Below are 14127 nucleotides of genomic sequence, written 5' to 3'. Positions count from 1 at the left end.
TACAGTGGAGTTTGCCCAGTCACACGCATTGACGCTCATGCATTCATACACTGACACTCAGATCTGTAGGCAACTCAGGTTTAAGTTCCCAGGGCCCACAGACTCCTCAGTCAAAGCCTGTTCACACACTGGGCCACATGGTGGCCTTTACTGGGATTTTATGTGGTGGACCAACACAAAGTAGAGCGTCACTGTGAAGAGGAACAAAAACTAGAGGGAGTGTTGATCAAATAAATGGAAACTATAATGAAAAACTCACAATTTTCATGTTTTTATACTTCCATTTGGGCCTCAGCTGATTCTAAAAACAGCACAAACACTTAAAAAAACAAAAACACCCATCAGTTTCAAAAACCTTCCCGATGTAAAGTCACAAATCAAAGCACTGCGCCATTACCTAGCAACCTCCTGGAAGCCCAGCCCGTTACCTAGCAACCCCATGGAAGCCCAGCCCGTTACCTAGCAACCCCATGGAAGCCCAGCCCTTACCTAGCAACCCATGGTAGCCCAGCCCGCTACCTAGCAACCCCATGGAAGCACAGCCCGTTACCTAGCAACCCCATGGAATTCCAGCCCATTACCTAGCAACCCCAGCAGAGCTCCAGCATGTTTGGTCAGCTGGTTTTTCTGCTGTATGTGCTGCACAGTGGCTGCTGAGAAAGAAAAGTGTTTTGTTCTCAACTTCGATGGGGTTGCTAGGTGACGGGGCTGGGTTCTGATTGGGTTGCTAGGTAACAACGGACTTACAGGAAGGCTCTTGAAAGAGCTCATTCTACAGACACCAAAAAACATTCACTTATTGCCAAAAAATGACTCAAAGTTTTTTATTTTTTTAAGCACTTTGACTTTTTACACAAATTCTCCCACCTGAGCTCTGGAGCTCTTCTATAGTTACTCTGGGCGTCATGATGCCATTTGCCTTCGCAGAACAGCTACAGTTACAGAAATTAAATTACAAATGAAAACTATTTGCTAATTAGGTCACTTCTTATTTTATTTAGTGTATCAGAGTAAAGGGGGCTAAATAATATATGCTTTTAAGGTCTTTGGTAGTGAAAATAGCTCCATTGGTGGTTGTAACATGACAAAAATGTGAAAAACGGTATGAATACTTTAGCAAAGCTCTGTAAACAAACCCTATGATCATAAAATGAAAGTAGTACTTCCAGGAGCCTTGAAAATTAAACAAAAGCTGTGGGATTAAATAAGGACAGGCATTAAAGACAGTAGATAAATGCTAACAGGAGTTCTGTTTGGAAAGAGATTTACTTCAGATTTAAAAACCATTAGAAGTGGCTGCCTCGCCTTCAAACGCTTCAAGAGATAAAAAAAAGACACCCTAATGGCTCCTGTGCAAAAAACTGAGGCAAACATTTCATTGTACAATAAACCTTTAATAAATAGTTTATCATTAGTTTCCCGTATTTACATAATAACCACCATTTACTTACGTTGCCATACACATTTCTTGGCTAATTTTAGGCACACAGAGAAGGGGGGGTTCAGGCCACAAACCACGTTGCACTAAAATTAAAGAGTGGCTAATAACAGGTACGCGTTTAGAAATATATAACTGCACCGTACGACCAAACAGGACCAAGAGACGGCCAGCTCCTCGAGCGACAAGTATATATTTACATTTGCTGTGTGTACAGGTGATTTTTGTACCTTTACAGTCGTCTGCTTGGAGTATGAGCGCACATGGAGGCTGGTGCAGATTCTTACCAATTTACAGAGGATCGGGGATGTGTGTTTACCTCTGTGCTTCGTCCAATAAACTACGAATCGGGAAAGTCTAAGATTAAATTAACTTTAAAGACCGCCTGGATGAATAAGAACTGTGACAGGCTCAGTTAAGTTATGTGGTCAAAATGATGTGGAACATTCAGATATCAATCTGGTAAACACACAAATACACTCAAAACAGAAAAAAAACTGTGAAATGCTTGTCATTAAATGAAGACCAAGGCTGAAGAGATCTAAACAAACAAACAAAAATAAAAATGGAAAAGTTCCTAAAAATGACAGAATCAGGACTTAAAAGCTATTAAAAAATAGAGCCTTTGAAGTTACATCTTCTGCCAGAGATATTAAGACAAAAAAGAGAGAAGAAACCAATAATCAAATTACTCAAGTGCATACAGAGTACAAAAAGAAGCAAAAATAAAACACATTTGGCACACATGTGAGCTCAGTTATTAAATATCAGTTAGCTAGAAGAGGTATGATTAAAACAAACAAGAAAAAAAAATAAAACCTGCAGGGGAACAACTCCCTAAAACCACCAAAAGAAAGAGCAGGACGCCACCTACAGGCAACAAAAATAGACTGTACCGATTTGTACAACATCATTTGAGTCCATTTCAGGTGCAGCATCTTCAAATGAGGTTTAATTCACACTGAAAAGGAAGAGAAGGGTTGTTAACATCCTTTTTCATTAATTATTTTATTCCTCATTTCTAGGGATTGCTTGGAAATGCAGGACCAAAAGCATTAATATTTCTTTATCAAAGTTTGAGCAGCTTCAGTCCTTATGGTGCAGCAGGTTAAATTTCCCTGCAAAGCTCAAAGAAAAGCAGCAGCGCGGTTTAAGGTAGGATGGTTGGAAATGTTTAGAGATGGATTCTGGAAAATGAAATCTGCTTTCAGAAACTCCTCCCTCCTCATCAAGGTTCGAACTTTAAACAGATAAAGCTGGAAAAAGTCAACAATGTTGCTCACAGTCCACCCAATGTCCTGGATTTTAATTAGTCTCGATAGGATAATCTCTAGTAGAGCTGAGCGTTTAATTTTGCAAATCTGACCTTTTTTCAAACAAGTTTTTTCCACTCTTTACAATGACATTCGTAGTGAACAAGATTGTATTTAATGCTGCAGATAATGTCTGAACATCCTCAAACAGATCGGCTGAAACTCGACTCTTTAAAATTTATGAAGTTCAAGGACGAAGCTGAAGAACCTTTTTGTTTTTTGTACGTTTTGTCCGCACTGGATTAACTGCAGCCGCATGGAAATAAGCTATGAGGCAAAATATTCATGAGTCGCATTAAAACAGAGGGAAAAACCTGCTCGCATTTAGATAACTGCCCCGTTTGAAAGCGAAAACAGGACCTGCTGCCTCTGGAATGTCACTGGTGAGCGAGCTAACTGGGATTAGTACTGGGAGGGGGAAAAAAAATCCTGATCAGGAAGAGCTTATTCTAGGTGGTACGACCCAATCAACGCTTTTTACAGCATACTGAATCATTTAATTCAGTACCTGACCCGACTGAGCAGGAAAATGACACTAAATGTAGAGGTTCAATGCTGAAGGTCCAATGCATAAGCAGCAGACTGGGCTCAGGAAAGCAGGAGGAATAAGCTGAATTTGTAGATTTAAATTACAGCTCCCAATGAGGAAACAGGTTTTAGATCGAAAACAAGATTTTACATTTCTGCAATCAAACCTCCAGGATATTAAACACTGAACTGTTAAATACAGAGTTCCTGCAGACTTTTCACATTAAGATGTTCAGACTGAGATCTGCAGGTTCTACTGAAATATATATATATAAAAAAACAAGTATCTTCAAAATTATGGCAGATGAAATTCTACAGGGGGCGACTTTTCTAAATAAGAAAAGTGTAAGGAAGAATAAAAGGTAGGAAGGACAAAAGAAGAAGAAATAAAGGTGCATGGAGAAAGAAAGGAAAGTAATGGAGGAAGGATAGAGAGACGAGGCAGGAACAAGGAACTCAAAGAAGGAAGAAAGGAAAGAACTGCAGAAAAAATTAAATATTTAGACATTGGGAGAGGGAGAAAAGTTTGAAAACAAATATTTTTTCCATCCTCTACTTTCTAACTGTACTCCTCAGGAACTCTGTAAATAAGAGCAACCGGAGAGCTTAGCGAGGCGATGCAGGTTGGACAAACGCGTCGTGTTTTCAGTCGGCCGATTAAACATGAGGGAACAAATGAAACCTTCAGTTTTTAGTAAAACTGTAGAAATCAACACACACCACAAAGTGAAGAGACTTACTGCTGCAGGACTGCTACACTGCAAGAAACATAAAGTCTTAAAGTATTTTGTCTAATTTCTAATGCAAACATCTTGGTATTTAAATAAAATTAACTTGTAAGTAACTTATCAGCAAGTTACAGGAGCTTGTTTTGAGTGAATAATCCTTAATATTTCTCAAGCTCAACTGGCAGATTATTTCACTTATAACACGACATTTTTCCAATGTTATGAATGAAATAATCTGCTAGTGAAACTAGTACTTTTTAAAATCAATATTAGGAAATTATTGACTTCAAACAAGCTGATTAGCTACTTGTAAGTCAGTTTTGTTTTATTTCAAATGTACTAAGGTGTTTGCGCTAGAAACTAAACAAAAACGCTCGGTAAGATTTTGTGTTTTTGCAGTGTGATATTCTCATGAATGCATTAATGATATTCCCAGAAACTTTGTGTTAACAGTCAGCGTCGACCACTGACCTGCTAATCGATAGCTCTACGTGGTCCTGATGCTTTAGACATTAAAAAACAACAACAACAACAAAAAAACGTGGTTCTGTAAGCCTTCGCCCTGATGCTGATACACGTCAAGAACCGATTTGAACAGGAAGGGTATGAATGCGGAGGAATAAAAAGTGTCTAACAGCTCCGATGGGAGCGACAGAGTAAGATTACAGAGCCTTCTCAGACCTTGGTCTTCATACAGGTTATGTCTATTTTTTTTTTAAATTATTATTATTATTTAAATGGTAAGCCACTTCAAGGCAACGTTTGTTTCTTGAATTAAAAACTTGAAGCACAACTGGACTTCAGTTTGAACAGAGAAAAATATACAACCCAAACTGTACTATGAATCTAGAGAACTGCAAGTAAACATTGAAAAAGGACTTCAGCTAACGAAGTGGTCTCTTTCCTGCACTTCTCTCCGTAAGAAGTCTGATATCTGAATAAATCTGTGGTCCTGACGCTGAAGCCTTCATCATCTGAACGGGTCAGCCACCCTGGCTGAGGTTAGGCAGCCTTTCCTCAACGCTCCGCTTAACAGGTCCGAAAACGACGACGAGCGTTGGGACACAAGTTATCTTTCCAGTACGAGAGCTCGAGTGTTTGTCGTTACACTCCAGCTGGACGAAAACCAATATCAAGACTCACACAGGTACGTAGTGGCATTTTAAATAAACACCCCTCTCTCGTGCTTGGTTCTATGTGCCACACCTGCAGAGAAAATGGAGTCCAGCTGAGCAGCGTCTCTCTCACTCACACCCAAAAAAACAAAATAAAAATACTAAACGCTTCCTCCAGAAAGTCCTCATAAACCCGCCGTTAGACGAAGAACGGCCTGGTGGAGCACCCTCTCTTGTGCTGTGGACAAACTCCTCTCCACGGCACTCTGATGCGTGTCCTTGTGGCTAAACGTGTGCGTCTGTCTTTTTTCTTTTTCCTTTTTAAATGGGGCGTGTGCCCCACTTAGCTGAGGTTATACGCTGCTGTCCTCCAGCAGCGGCTCCTTGCCCTCCGCCCCACTGCCCTGAGGGCTGTGGGAGTGACTCTGCGCCCCGTTGCTGTGCTTCTTGTAGGAGCCGGGCCGCATGCCGGGCCCCGTGTGCTCCGGGATGAACAGCGCCACCAACAGGGACAGCAGCACCGAGCACGCTCCGAAGAGGAAGGGAGGACCGGGGATGATGGCACTCTGAAGAGAGAGGAACAAACGACTTATTAATTTAAAGAAAACAAAAGTTCTCACTCTTATGAAAATCAGAGTTTCTGCAGGTTTGATATTGTGACTTAATTTGCTGGATGATAAATTGTCCACAAATTTATTACCATAAAAGATAATAATGTCATTTTAACTATTCTAACAATGAAGACATAATCAGGAGTTCCCACAGTGGATTATAAGCCTGGTGGGCCACCAGGCTTTACTTATGCCTCCACCAGGCTTAGCATTGTTTATTTATTTTAGTTTTTTAAAATTATTTCCCTTTTTTTAAGACTTTATAGTTGATGTTTAGGTATTCTTTCAATAACACATAACTATCAGGTGATATTTAAAAATTTCCTGTGAACTTTAAAAAAATTTTTAACTCAAAAACATGGCGGCCGGCTGGATGGATGAATGCTCTAGCACCCAACCACCAGGCTTAGCAAGTTTTCTGTGGGAAACCCTGATAACGGTACCAGTACGTCCTCTCAAAGATCAATTCACGCACAACAAAATTTAATACTGTTTGGATATTTAGCTTAAACATCAAAACTAAAACAATACACCTAAAACAATAAATAAAATAAATACTGAAGTCCCAACAAAACATACTAATCATTAGGCTCAGACACAGAAAACAGGCAAAATGTCCAGTTTTACTTTTTTTTGTAAAAGATAAAAATGCAAAAGTGTGTGAAATGTTCGCAACATTTTTTAAAATGACAGCTTTTTAATAATATTCACTTAAACTACACAAACAAGTATGCAAATGAAACGTAGCACTTATTTTAATTTATCATGCAACTAACTGACAACTGTAATGATTCAGGACCTTTTTTAAAACCAGTAAAATTAAAAATGTAAATTGTATATGTAAAAAAACAACAACAAAAAAACTTAACATTTAGTCAATTCTAACTTTTTCAAGGAGAGTGTTTTTACAACTAGCCAATCATTCAAATTCCACTTTTCAAACCAAGGTTTTTATTTCTTAAACATGCAATACATTAGATTCACTGCTCTGCAAAACATCTGGGTAATTTCTCTCAATGGGGCGTTTTGCTTCCTTGCACCATGGAGCTTGTGGTTTTGTCACAGCGCAGAAACGCCCAGATTCCTCAGCTGGGACCACAAATCACGGGACAAACAAATCCCACAAATACTTTTCTTAAAGACAAGCACAAACAATCATCATCGCTGGCAATAAAATAAAAATAGAAGCAATGAACAAATACAAACACCAAAACTAGTCCAGCTGGAAATACTTGTGGGTAAAAAAAAAACACCCTTTAAAATGCAAAAAGTATTTTAATGCACTTAGTTTTAATAAAGTGTACAAAGTAGTCTGATTTTCTTTTCTTTTTTTTTGTCGGATAGTAGTTGAGAAATGAATCCAAAACATGAAAAAGTGTCACATTTGTTTTACTAATAGAAAAGCATAGAATTTATTTCCCTTTTTTTCTATTTTTGGTCTACAGATATATTTTTTGTCCATTTTCAGCAACAAAAAAAGGAGATACAGATCAATCACCAAGTAATATTTCTGTATTTGATCAACATTGTTGATGTTTGTATTCACTACGAAAAGAAAATGAAAGCAACCCAAAACATGATTAAGTTGTGTTTTATCCAACATTTTGAGAAGATTTTAATTTTGTCTGTGGAAAAAACTCAACTATAAACCAATTTAAGAAGAAACTCTGTGCATTAAATTTGGCTGAATTTGCACAATTATTGAATCGTGCGGCGCCTTTGCAAGACTTTTCATAGCCTTGCAAACGGCCAGTGGTTTGCACTCTGGATTTTAAGTCTTTAGTCTCTGAAAAGTCTTCAGAGGTTCGTCGTCGCTCACCTCGTCAGTGGGGTTGGCCATGTTGGATTTGGCACCTTTGTCAGAGCCGTCCGAGTCCGTCAGCTCAACGTGGAACAAGTAGAAGACGAAGCCGTAAAGAGCCGGACCCAAACCGTTACAGAGCCCTCGGATGCCAGTGATCATCCCCTGGACAACACCTACACAAATGACAAAAATTTTATTAAATTAAGAAATACATGAAAAAGCAAACAAAAGTGAACACCAAACTGAATCCCTCCTCACTCCCTGAATATCATCGCAGACCAGTTAATTAGTTAAACATTTCTAGCTTTTAAGCAATAATACTTTACTAACTTTTAGATATTTTCTTTAAAATCCATTAAATCCATTCTTTTTAGAATTTATTTATATACAAATGAGTATATTGTATGTTGGGAACTTTCTGTTTTGTTGCTATTGATCCATCTGTAAACAGTAATTTCAGATATTTTGTATGAAAGAGTAACGGATTTGCTAAAGTTAAAAAAAACAAAACAAAATAAAAACAACAATAATAATTGAAAATAAACCACAATTGGAAGCGGCTGGGGAGATTACAAAGGAAACTGGAAGTGGTCTTGCCCAAAAAAAAAAAAAAACAAATTAAAAAAGTAATTTTACCAGTTTCTAGAGAACATTTTGATAAAATATGTACAAATACAACTGAGTAAGAAAACTCGCATATTCTGAGGGTTTCTGCACAATTCTAATACAAATATGTTTACTTTTCCAGATTCAATTTTGAGTGTTCAAAGAAAGAAACAAAGAAAGAAATAGAGACTTTTCCAGGCTGTGAAGGAACTGCACAAACTGTGATAATTAGCACAAGTGCTGCTGTTATATGTGTAAACACACAGAGGACAGGACGTAACTCGAACGCGTCTGTCCCCTGACAGCAGGGAGACATCAGGAAACATTTGAATAATTCACAGGAAAGTATTCAGTAGCAAAACAAACAAGGAAACATTCCTCAGAGCACTTCTGTGTCCAAAGAAAGACTCTAAAGGGCTAAGAAACTGTTGTTGAAGGCTGCTTAGATAAAAAAAAAATAGTAAAACTTTCTCATGGTTCGTTTCATTTATGTTGATTATCAATTAATTATCAATTATTCTAGCTAACTAAATGTCATTATTTGTGTTCATCACCAAGTTTAATACTAAAAAGCACTAAAAAGAGGATGTTCAATGGAAATATCTTGACATTTAGATCTCAGAAAACATGAAAACAGAAAGTGAAGCTCACCTTGCTGGTCTGGATCTGCATTACGGGACACGATGGCGCTGATGGCGGGGAAGGTGATGCTGGACATGGCTGCCACGGCTCCAGCTGCCCACATCATCCTGCAGTCGGTGTTAAAGAGAAAAAGATAAAAAAAAAAACTCTTATGTCATGTCCGTCAAACTGATTGAAACCAACTACATGGTGTCTGGAGAAAAACTGAAAACAAAAACTGCACCAAAGAAATCATCACTAGACTGTCCTGATAAGCAGAGGAGGGCAGAGCACACAAAAAGAGCACGAAATTACTCAAGTAATAAAAGTAAAAGTATTTGGTAAAAAGTCTGATCAAATGATCAATCTTTAAATCAAATTATCAGGATAATCAATATTTTAAATTTACATAATCAGATATAAAGTTAAGTGGAAATTTGGGTATTTTAAGGACCAAAATGACAATAGTTAATATAAATAAGAACAAATAACAAAATCAGGCAAAACAAAAAATGTTTCCAAATCAGTTTCTTTTAATAAAAAACTTATGAAACTAACAAAAACTGCAGGTTTGTGTTTCTGTCTGGTAAATTTTTGGTTAAAACATGTTTGTTTTTCTGTCGGTAGAGAATCCAGAAATTTTACTCAAGAGTAGCAAAGTAAAAGTAAGTAGTACAGTAAATTAAAAATATTCCTAAAAGTACATTTTTTCAAAAAAGTGATTCAAGGTAAAGTAATCGAGTAAATGTAACTAGGAGCTCCCGAATCTGCTGATAAGTTTTGAAATGCCTTATTAGTTTTCATCCTTTGAATATGGATGAATCTGATCTTATTCAACTCCACCTTAACATTTTCTGTGACTTCTGGTGTATTTTCTGGATCCAGGGAAACTCATATTGAGAATATGTAATTTCAGAATTGCTGCATTTTATTTTAGTGTGCTGCCTCAGGTTCAGAACAACAAGACTTGGCCGACTTGGAGAGAAACAAAAACAAAAACAGTTTATAAAGTAACAATTTTTAACACTCCATTAAATAAGAAATTCTCTTTAAGTCACTAAAATTGCCTCCTACATGTTTTACAAACATAAAAGCATTCAGGTTTTAACACTGTTGGGCATATTAAAGGACTTTAAGGGATGTTTAACTGGAATATACTTCCCTCTAGTGGTGGATTGGAGTAATGACAATTAGAATAATTCTTTAAAAAAGCTGTAAAAATTTTAAACTTACTGAGATAACGTGTAAAAATGCGGGCATACTGCAGACTCAAGCAGAATGCAATTAATCTCTAAATTTCTAAATGTGCATCGTCTTACAACAATAATAAGATACATATTTGTTCCTATTTACAGCATATTAAATATTTCAATAAATTAGAATGTGTTCCAGTAATTTCATTTAGAAAAAAGCTGCGAAGAATTAAAAACCNCGATTTGTACAACATCATTTGAGTCCATTTCAGGTGCAGCATCTTCAAATGAGGTTTAATTCACACTGAAAAGGAAGAGAAGGGTTGTTAACATCCTTTTTTATTAATTATTTTATTCCTCATTTCTAGGGATTGCTTGGAAATGCAGGACCAAAAGCATTAATATTTCTTTATCAAAGTTTGAGCAGCTTCAGTCCTTATGGTGCAGCAGGTTAAATTTCCCTGCAAAACTCAAAGAAAAGCAGCAGCGCGGTTTAAGGTAGGATGGTTGGAAATGTTTAGAGATGGATTCTGGAAAATGAAATCTGCTTTCAGAAACTCCTCCCTCCTCATCAAGGTTCGAACTTTAAACAGATAAAGCTGGAAAAAGTCAACAATGTTGCTCACAGTCCACCCAATGTCCTGGATTTTAATTAGTCTCAATAGGATAATCTCTAGTAGAGCTGAGCGTTTAATTTTGCAAATCTGACCTTTTTTCAAACAAGTTTTTTCCACTCTTTACAATGACATTTCCAGTGAACAAGATTGTATTTAATGCTGCAGATAATGTCTGAACATCCTCAAACAGATCGGCTGAAACTCGACTCTTTAAAATTTATGAAGTTCAAGGACGAAGCTGAAGAACCTTTTTGTTTTTTGTACGTTTTGTCCGCACTGGATTAACTGCAGCCGCATGGAAATAAGCTATGAGGCAAAATATTCATGAGTCGCATTAAAACAGAGGGAAAAACCTGCTCGCATTTAGATAACTGCCCCGTTTGAAAGCGAAAACAGGACCTGCTGCCTCTGGAATGTCACTGGTGAGCGAGCTAACTGGGATTAGTACTGGGAGGGGGAAAAAAAATCCTGATCAGGAAGAGCTTATTCTAGGTGGTACGACCCAATCAACGCTTTTTACAGCATACTGAATCATTTAATTCAGTACCTGACCCGACTGAGCAGGAAAATGACACTAAATATAGAGGTCCAATGCTGAAGGTCCAATGCATAAGCAGCAGACTGGGCTCAGGAAAGCAGGAGGAATAAGCTGAATTTGTAGATTTAAATTACAGCTCCCAAAGAGGAAACAGGTTTTAGATCGAAAACAAGATTTTACATTTCTGCAATCAAACCTCCAGGATATTAAACACTGAACAGTTAAATACAGAGTTCCTGCAGACTTTTCACATTAAGATGTTCAGACTGAGATCTGCAGGTTCTACTGAAATATATATATATAAAAAAACAAGTATCTTCAAAATTATGGCAGATGAAATTCTACAGGGGGCGACTTTAAATAAGAAAAGTGTAAGGAAGAATAAAAGGTAGGAAGGACAAAAGAAGAAGAAATAAAGGTGCATGGAGAAAGAAAGGAAAGTAATGGAGGAAGGATAGAGAGACGAGGCAGGAACAAGGAACTCAAAGAAGGAAGAAAGGAAAGAACTGCAGAAAAAATTAAATATTTAGACATTGGGAGAGGGAGAAAAGTTTGAAAACAAATATTTTTTCCATCCTCTACTTTCTAACTGAAGTCAAACTGTACTCCTCAGGAACTCTGTAAATAAGAGCAACCGGAGAGCTTAGCGAGGCGATGCAGGTTGGACAAACGCGTCGTGTTTTCAGTCGGCCGATTAAACATGAGGGAACAAATGAAACCTTCAGTTTTTAGTAAAACTGTAGAAATCAACACACACCACAAAGTGAAGAGACTTACTGCTGCAGGACTGCTACACTGCAAGAAACATAAAGTCTTAAAGTATTTTGTCTAATTTCTAATGCAAACATCTTGGTATTTAAATAAAATTAACTTGTAAGTAACTTATCAGCAAGTTACAGGAGCTTGTTTTGAGTGAATAATCCTTAATATTTCTCAAGCTCAACTGGCAGATTATTTCACTTATAACACGACATTTTTCCAATGTTATGAATGAAATAATCTGCTAGTGAAACTAGTACTTTTTAAAATCAATATTAGGAAATTATTGACTTCAAACAAGCTGATTAGCTACTTGTAAGTCAGTTTTGTTTTATTTCAAATGTACTAAGGTGTTTGCGCTAGAAACTAAACAAAAACGCTCGGTAAGATTTTGTGTTTTTGCAGTGTGATATTCTCATGAATGCATTAATGATATTCCCAGAAACTTTGTGTTAACAGTCAGCGTCGACCACTGACCTGCTAATCGATAGCTCTACGTGGTCCTGATGCTTTAGACATTAAAAAACAACAACAACAACAAAAAAACGTGGTTCTGTAAGCCTTCGCCCTGATGCTGATACACGTCAAGAACCGATTTGAACAGGAAGGGTATGAATGCGGAGGAATAAAAAGTGTCTAACAGCTCCGATGGGAGCGACAGAGTAAGATTACAGAGCCTTCTCAGACCTTGGTCTTCATACAGGTTATGTCTATTTTTTTTTTAAATTATTATTATTATTTAAATGGTAAGCCACTTCAAGGCAACGTTTGTTTCTTGAATTAAAAACTTGAAGCACAACTGGACTTCAGTTTGAACAGAGAAAAATATACAACCCAAACTGTACTATGAATCTAGAGAACTGCAAGTAAACATTGAAAAAGGACTTCAGCTAACGAAGTGGTCTCTTTCCTGCACTTCTCTCCGTAAGAAGTCTGATATCTGAATAAATCTGTGGTCCTGACGCTGAAGCCTTCATCATCTGAACGGGTCAGCCACCCTGGCTGAGGTTAGGCAGCCTTTCCTCAACGCTCCGCTTAACAGGTCCGAAAACGACGACGAGCGTTGGGACACAAGTTATCTTTCCAGTACGAGAGCTCGAGTGTTTGTCGTTACACTCCAGCTGGACGAAAACCAATATCAAGACTCACACAGGTACGTAGTGGCATTTTAAATAAACACCCCTCTCTCGTGCTTGGTTCTATGTGCCACACCTGCAGAGAAAATGGAGTCCAGCTGAGCAGCGTCTCTCTCACTCACACCCAAAAAAACAAAATAAAAATACTAAACGCTTCCTCCAGAAAGTCCTCATAAACCCGCCGTTAGACGAAGAACGGCCTGGTGGAGCACCCTCTCTTGTGCTGTGGACAAACTCCTCTCCACGGCACTCTGATGCGTGTCCTTGTGGCTAAACGTGTGCGTCTGTCTTTTTTCTTTTTCCTTTTTAAATGGGGCGTGTGCCCCACTTAGCTGAGGTTATACGCTGCTGTCCTCCAGCAGCGGCTCCTTGCCCTCCGCCCCACTGCCCTGAGGGCTGTGGGAGTGACTCTGCGCCCCGTTGCTGTGCTTCTTGTAGGAGCCGGGCCGCATGCCGGGCCCCGTGTGCTCCGGGATGAACAGCGCCACCAACAGGGACAGCAGCACCGAGCACGCTCCGAAGAGGAAGGGAGGACCGGGGATGATGGCACTCTGAAGAGAGAGGAACAAACGACTTATTAATTTAAAGAAAACAAAAGTTCTCACTCTTATGAAAATCAGAGTTTCTGCAGGTTTGATATTGTGACTTAATTTGCTGGATGATAAATTGTCCACAAATTTATTACCATAAAAGATAATAATGTCATTTTAACTATTCTAACAATGAAGACATAATCAGGAGTTCCCACAGTGGATTATAAGCCTGGTGGGCCACCAGGCTTTACTTATGCCTCCACCAGGCTTAGCATTGTTTATTTATTTTAGTTTTTTAAAATTATTTCCCTTTTTTTAAGACTTTATAGTTGATGTTTAGGTATTCTTTCAATAACACATAACTATCAGGTGATATTTAAAAATTTCCTGTGAACTTTAAAAAAATTTTTAACTCAAAAACATGGCGGCCGGCTGGATGGATGAATGCTCTAGCACCCAACCACCAGGCTTAGCAAGTTTTCTGTGGGAAACCCTGATAACGGTACCAGTACGTCCTCTCAAAGATCAATTCACGCACAACAAAATTTAATACTGTTTGGATATTTAGCTTAAACATCAAAACTAAA

The 14127-nt window shown here is 38.0% G+C and overlaps 1 protein-coding gene across 2 annotated transcripts in view; it reads right to left on the bottom strand.

Annotated features, from left to right (window-relative positions):
• Window positions 1-1373: 1373 nt before the first annotated feature.
• mfsd14a2 (major facilitator superfamily domain containing 14A2) overlaps window positions 1374-14127 on the bottom strand; it is a 33989-nt gene continuing 21235 nt past the window's right edge. The window contains exons 13-14 of one of the 2 annotated variants that reach the window (XM_016677270.1): window positions 13256-13277; window positions 1374-5688 (exon numbers count right to left, since the gene is read on the bottom strand). In XM_016677270.1, coding sequence (XP_016532756.1) covers window positions 5476-5688; window positions 13256-13277 — 235 coding nt within the window. In that variant the 3' untranslated portion in view covers window positions 1374-5475. Of the gene's footprint in view, window positions 5689-10298; window positions 13559-14127 lie in introns of those variants that run through there. The other variant, XM_016677269.1, reaches the window with a different exon arrangement.

The sequence above is a fragment of the Poecilia formosa genome, unplaced genomic scaffold, assembly GCF_000485575.1.
Source record: "Poecilia formosa unplaced genomic scaffold, Poecilia_formosa-5.1.2 Scaffold151, whole genome shotgun sequence".
Lineage (NCBI taxonomy): Eukaryota > Metazoa > Chordata > Actinopteri > Cyprinodontiformes > Poeciliidae > Poecilia > Poecilia formosa.
Note: the sequence above shows the minus strand (reverse complement) of the source record. Positions and strands in the feature narration are given on the sequence as shown.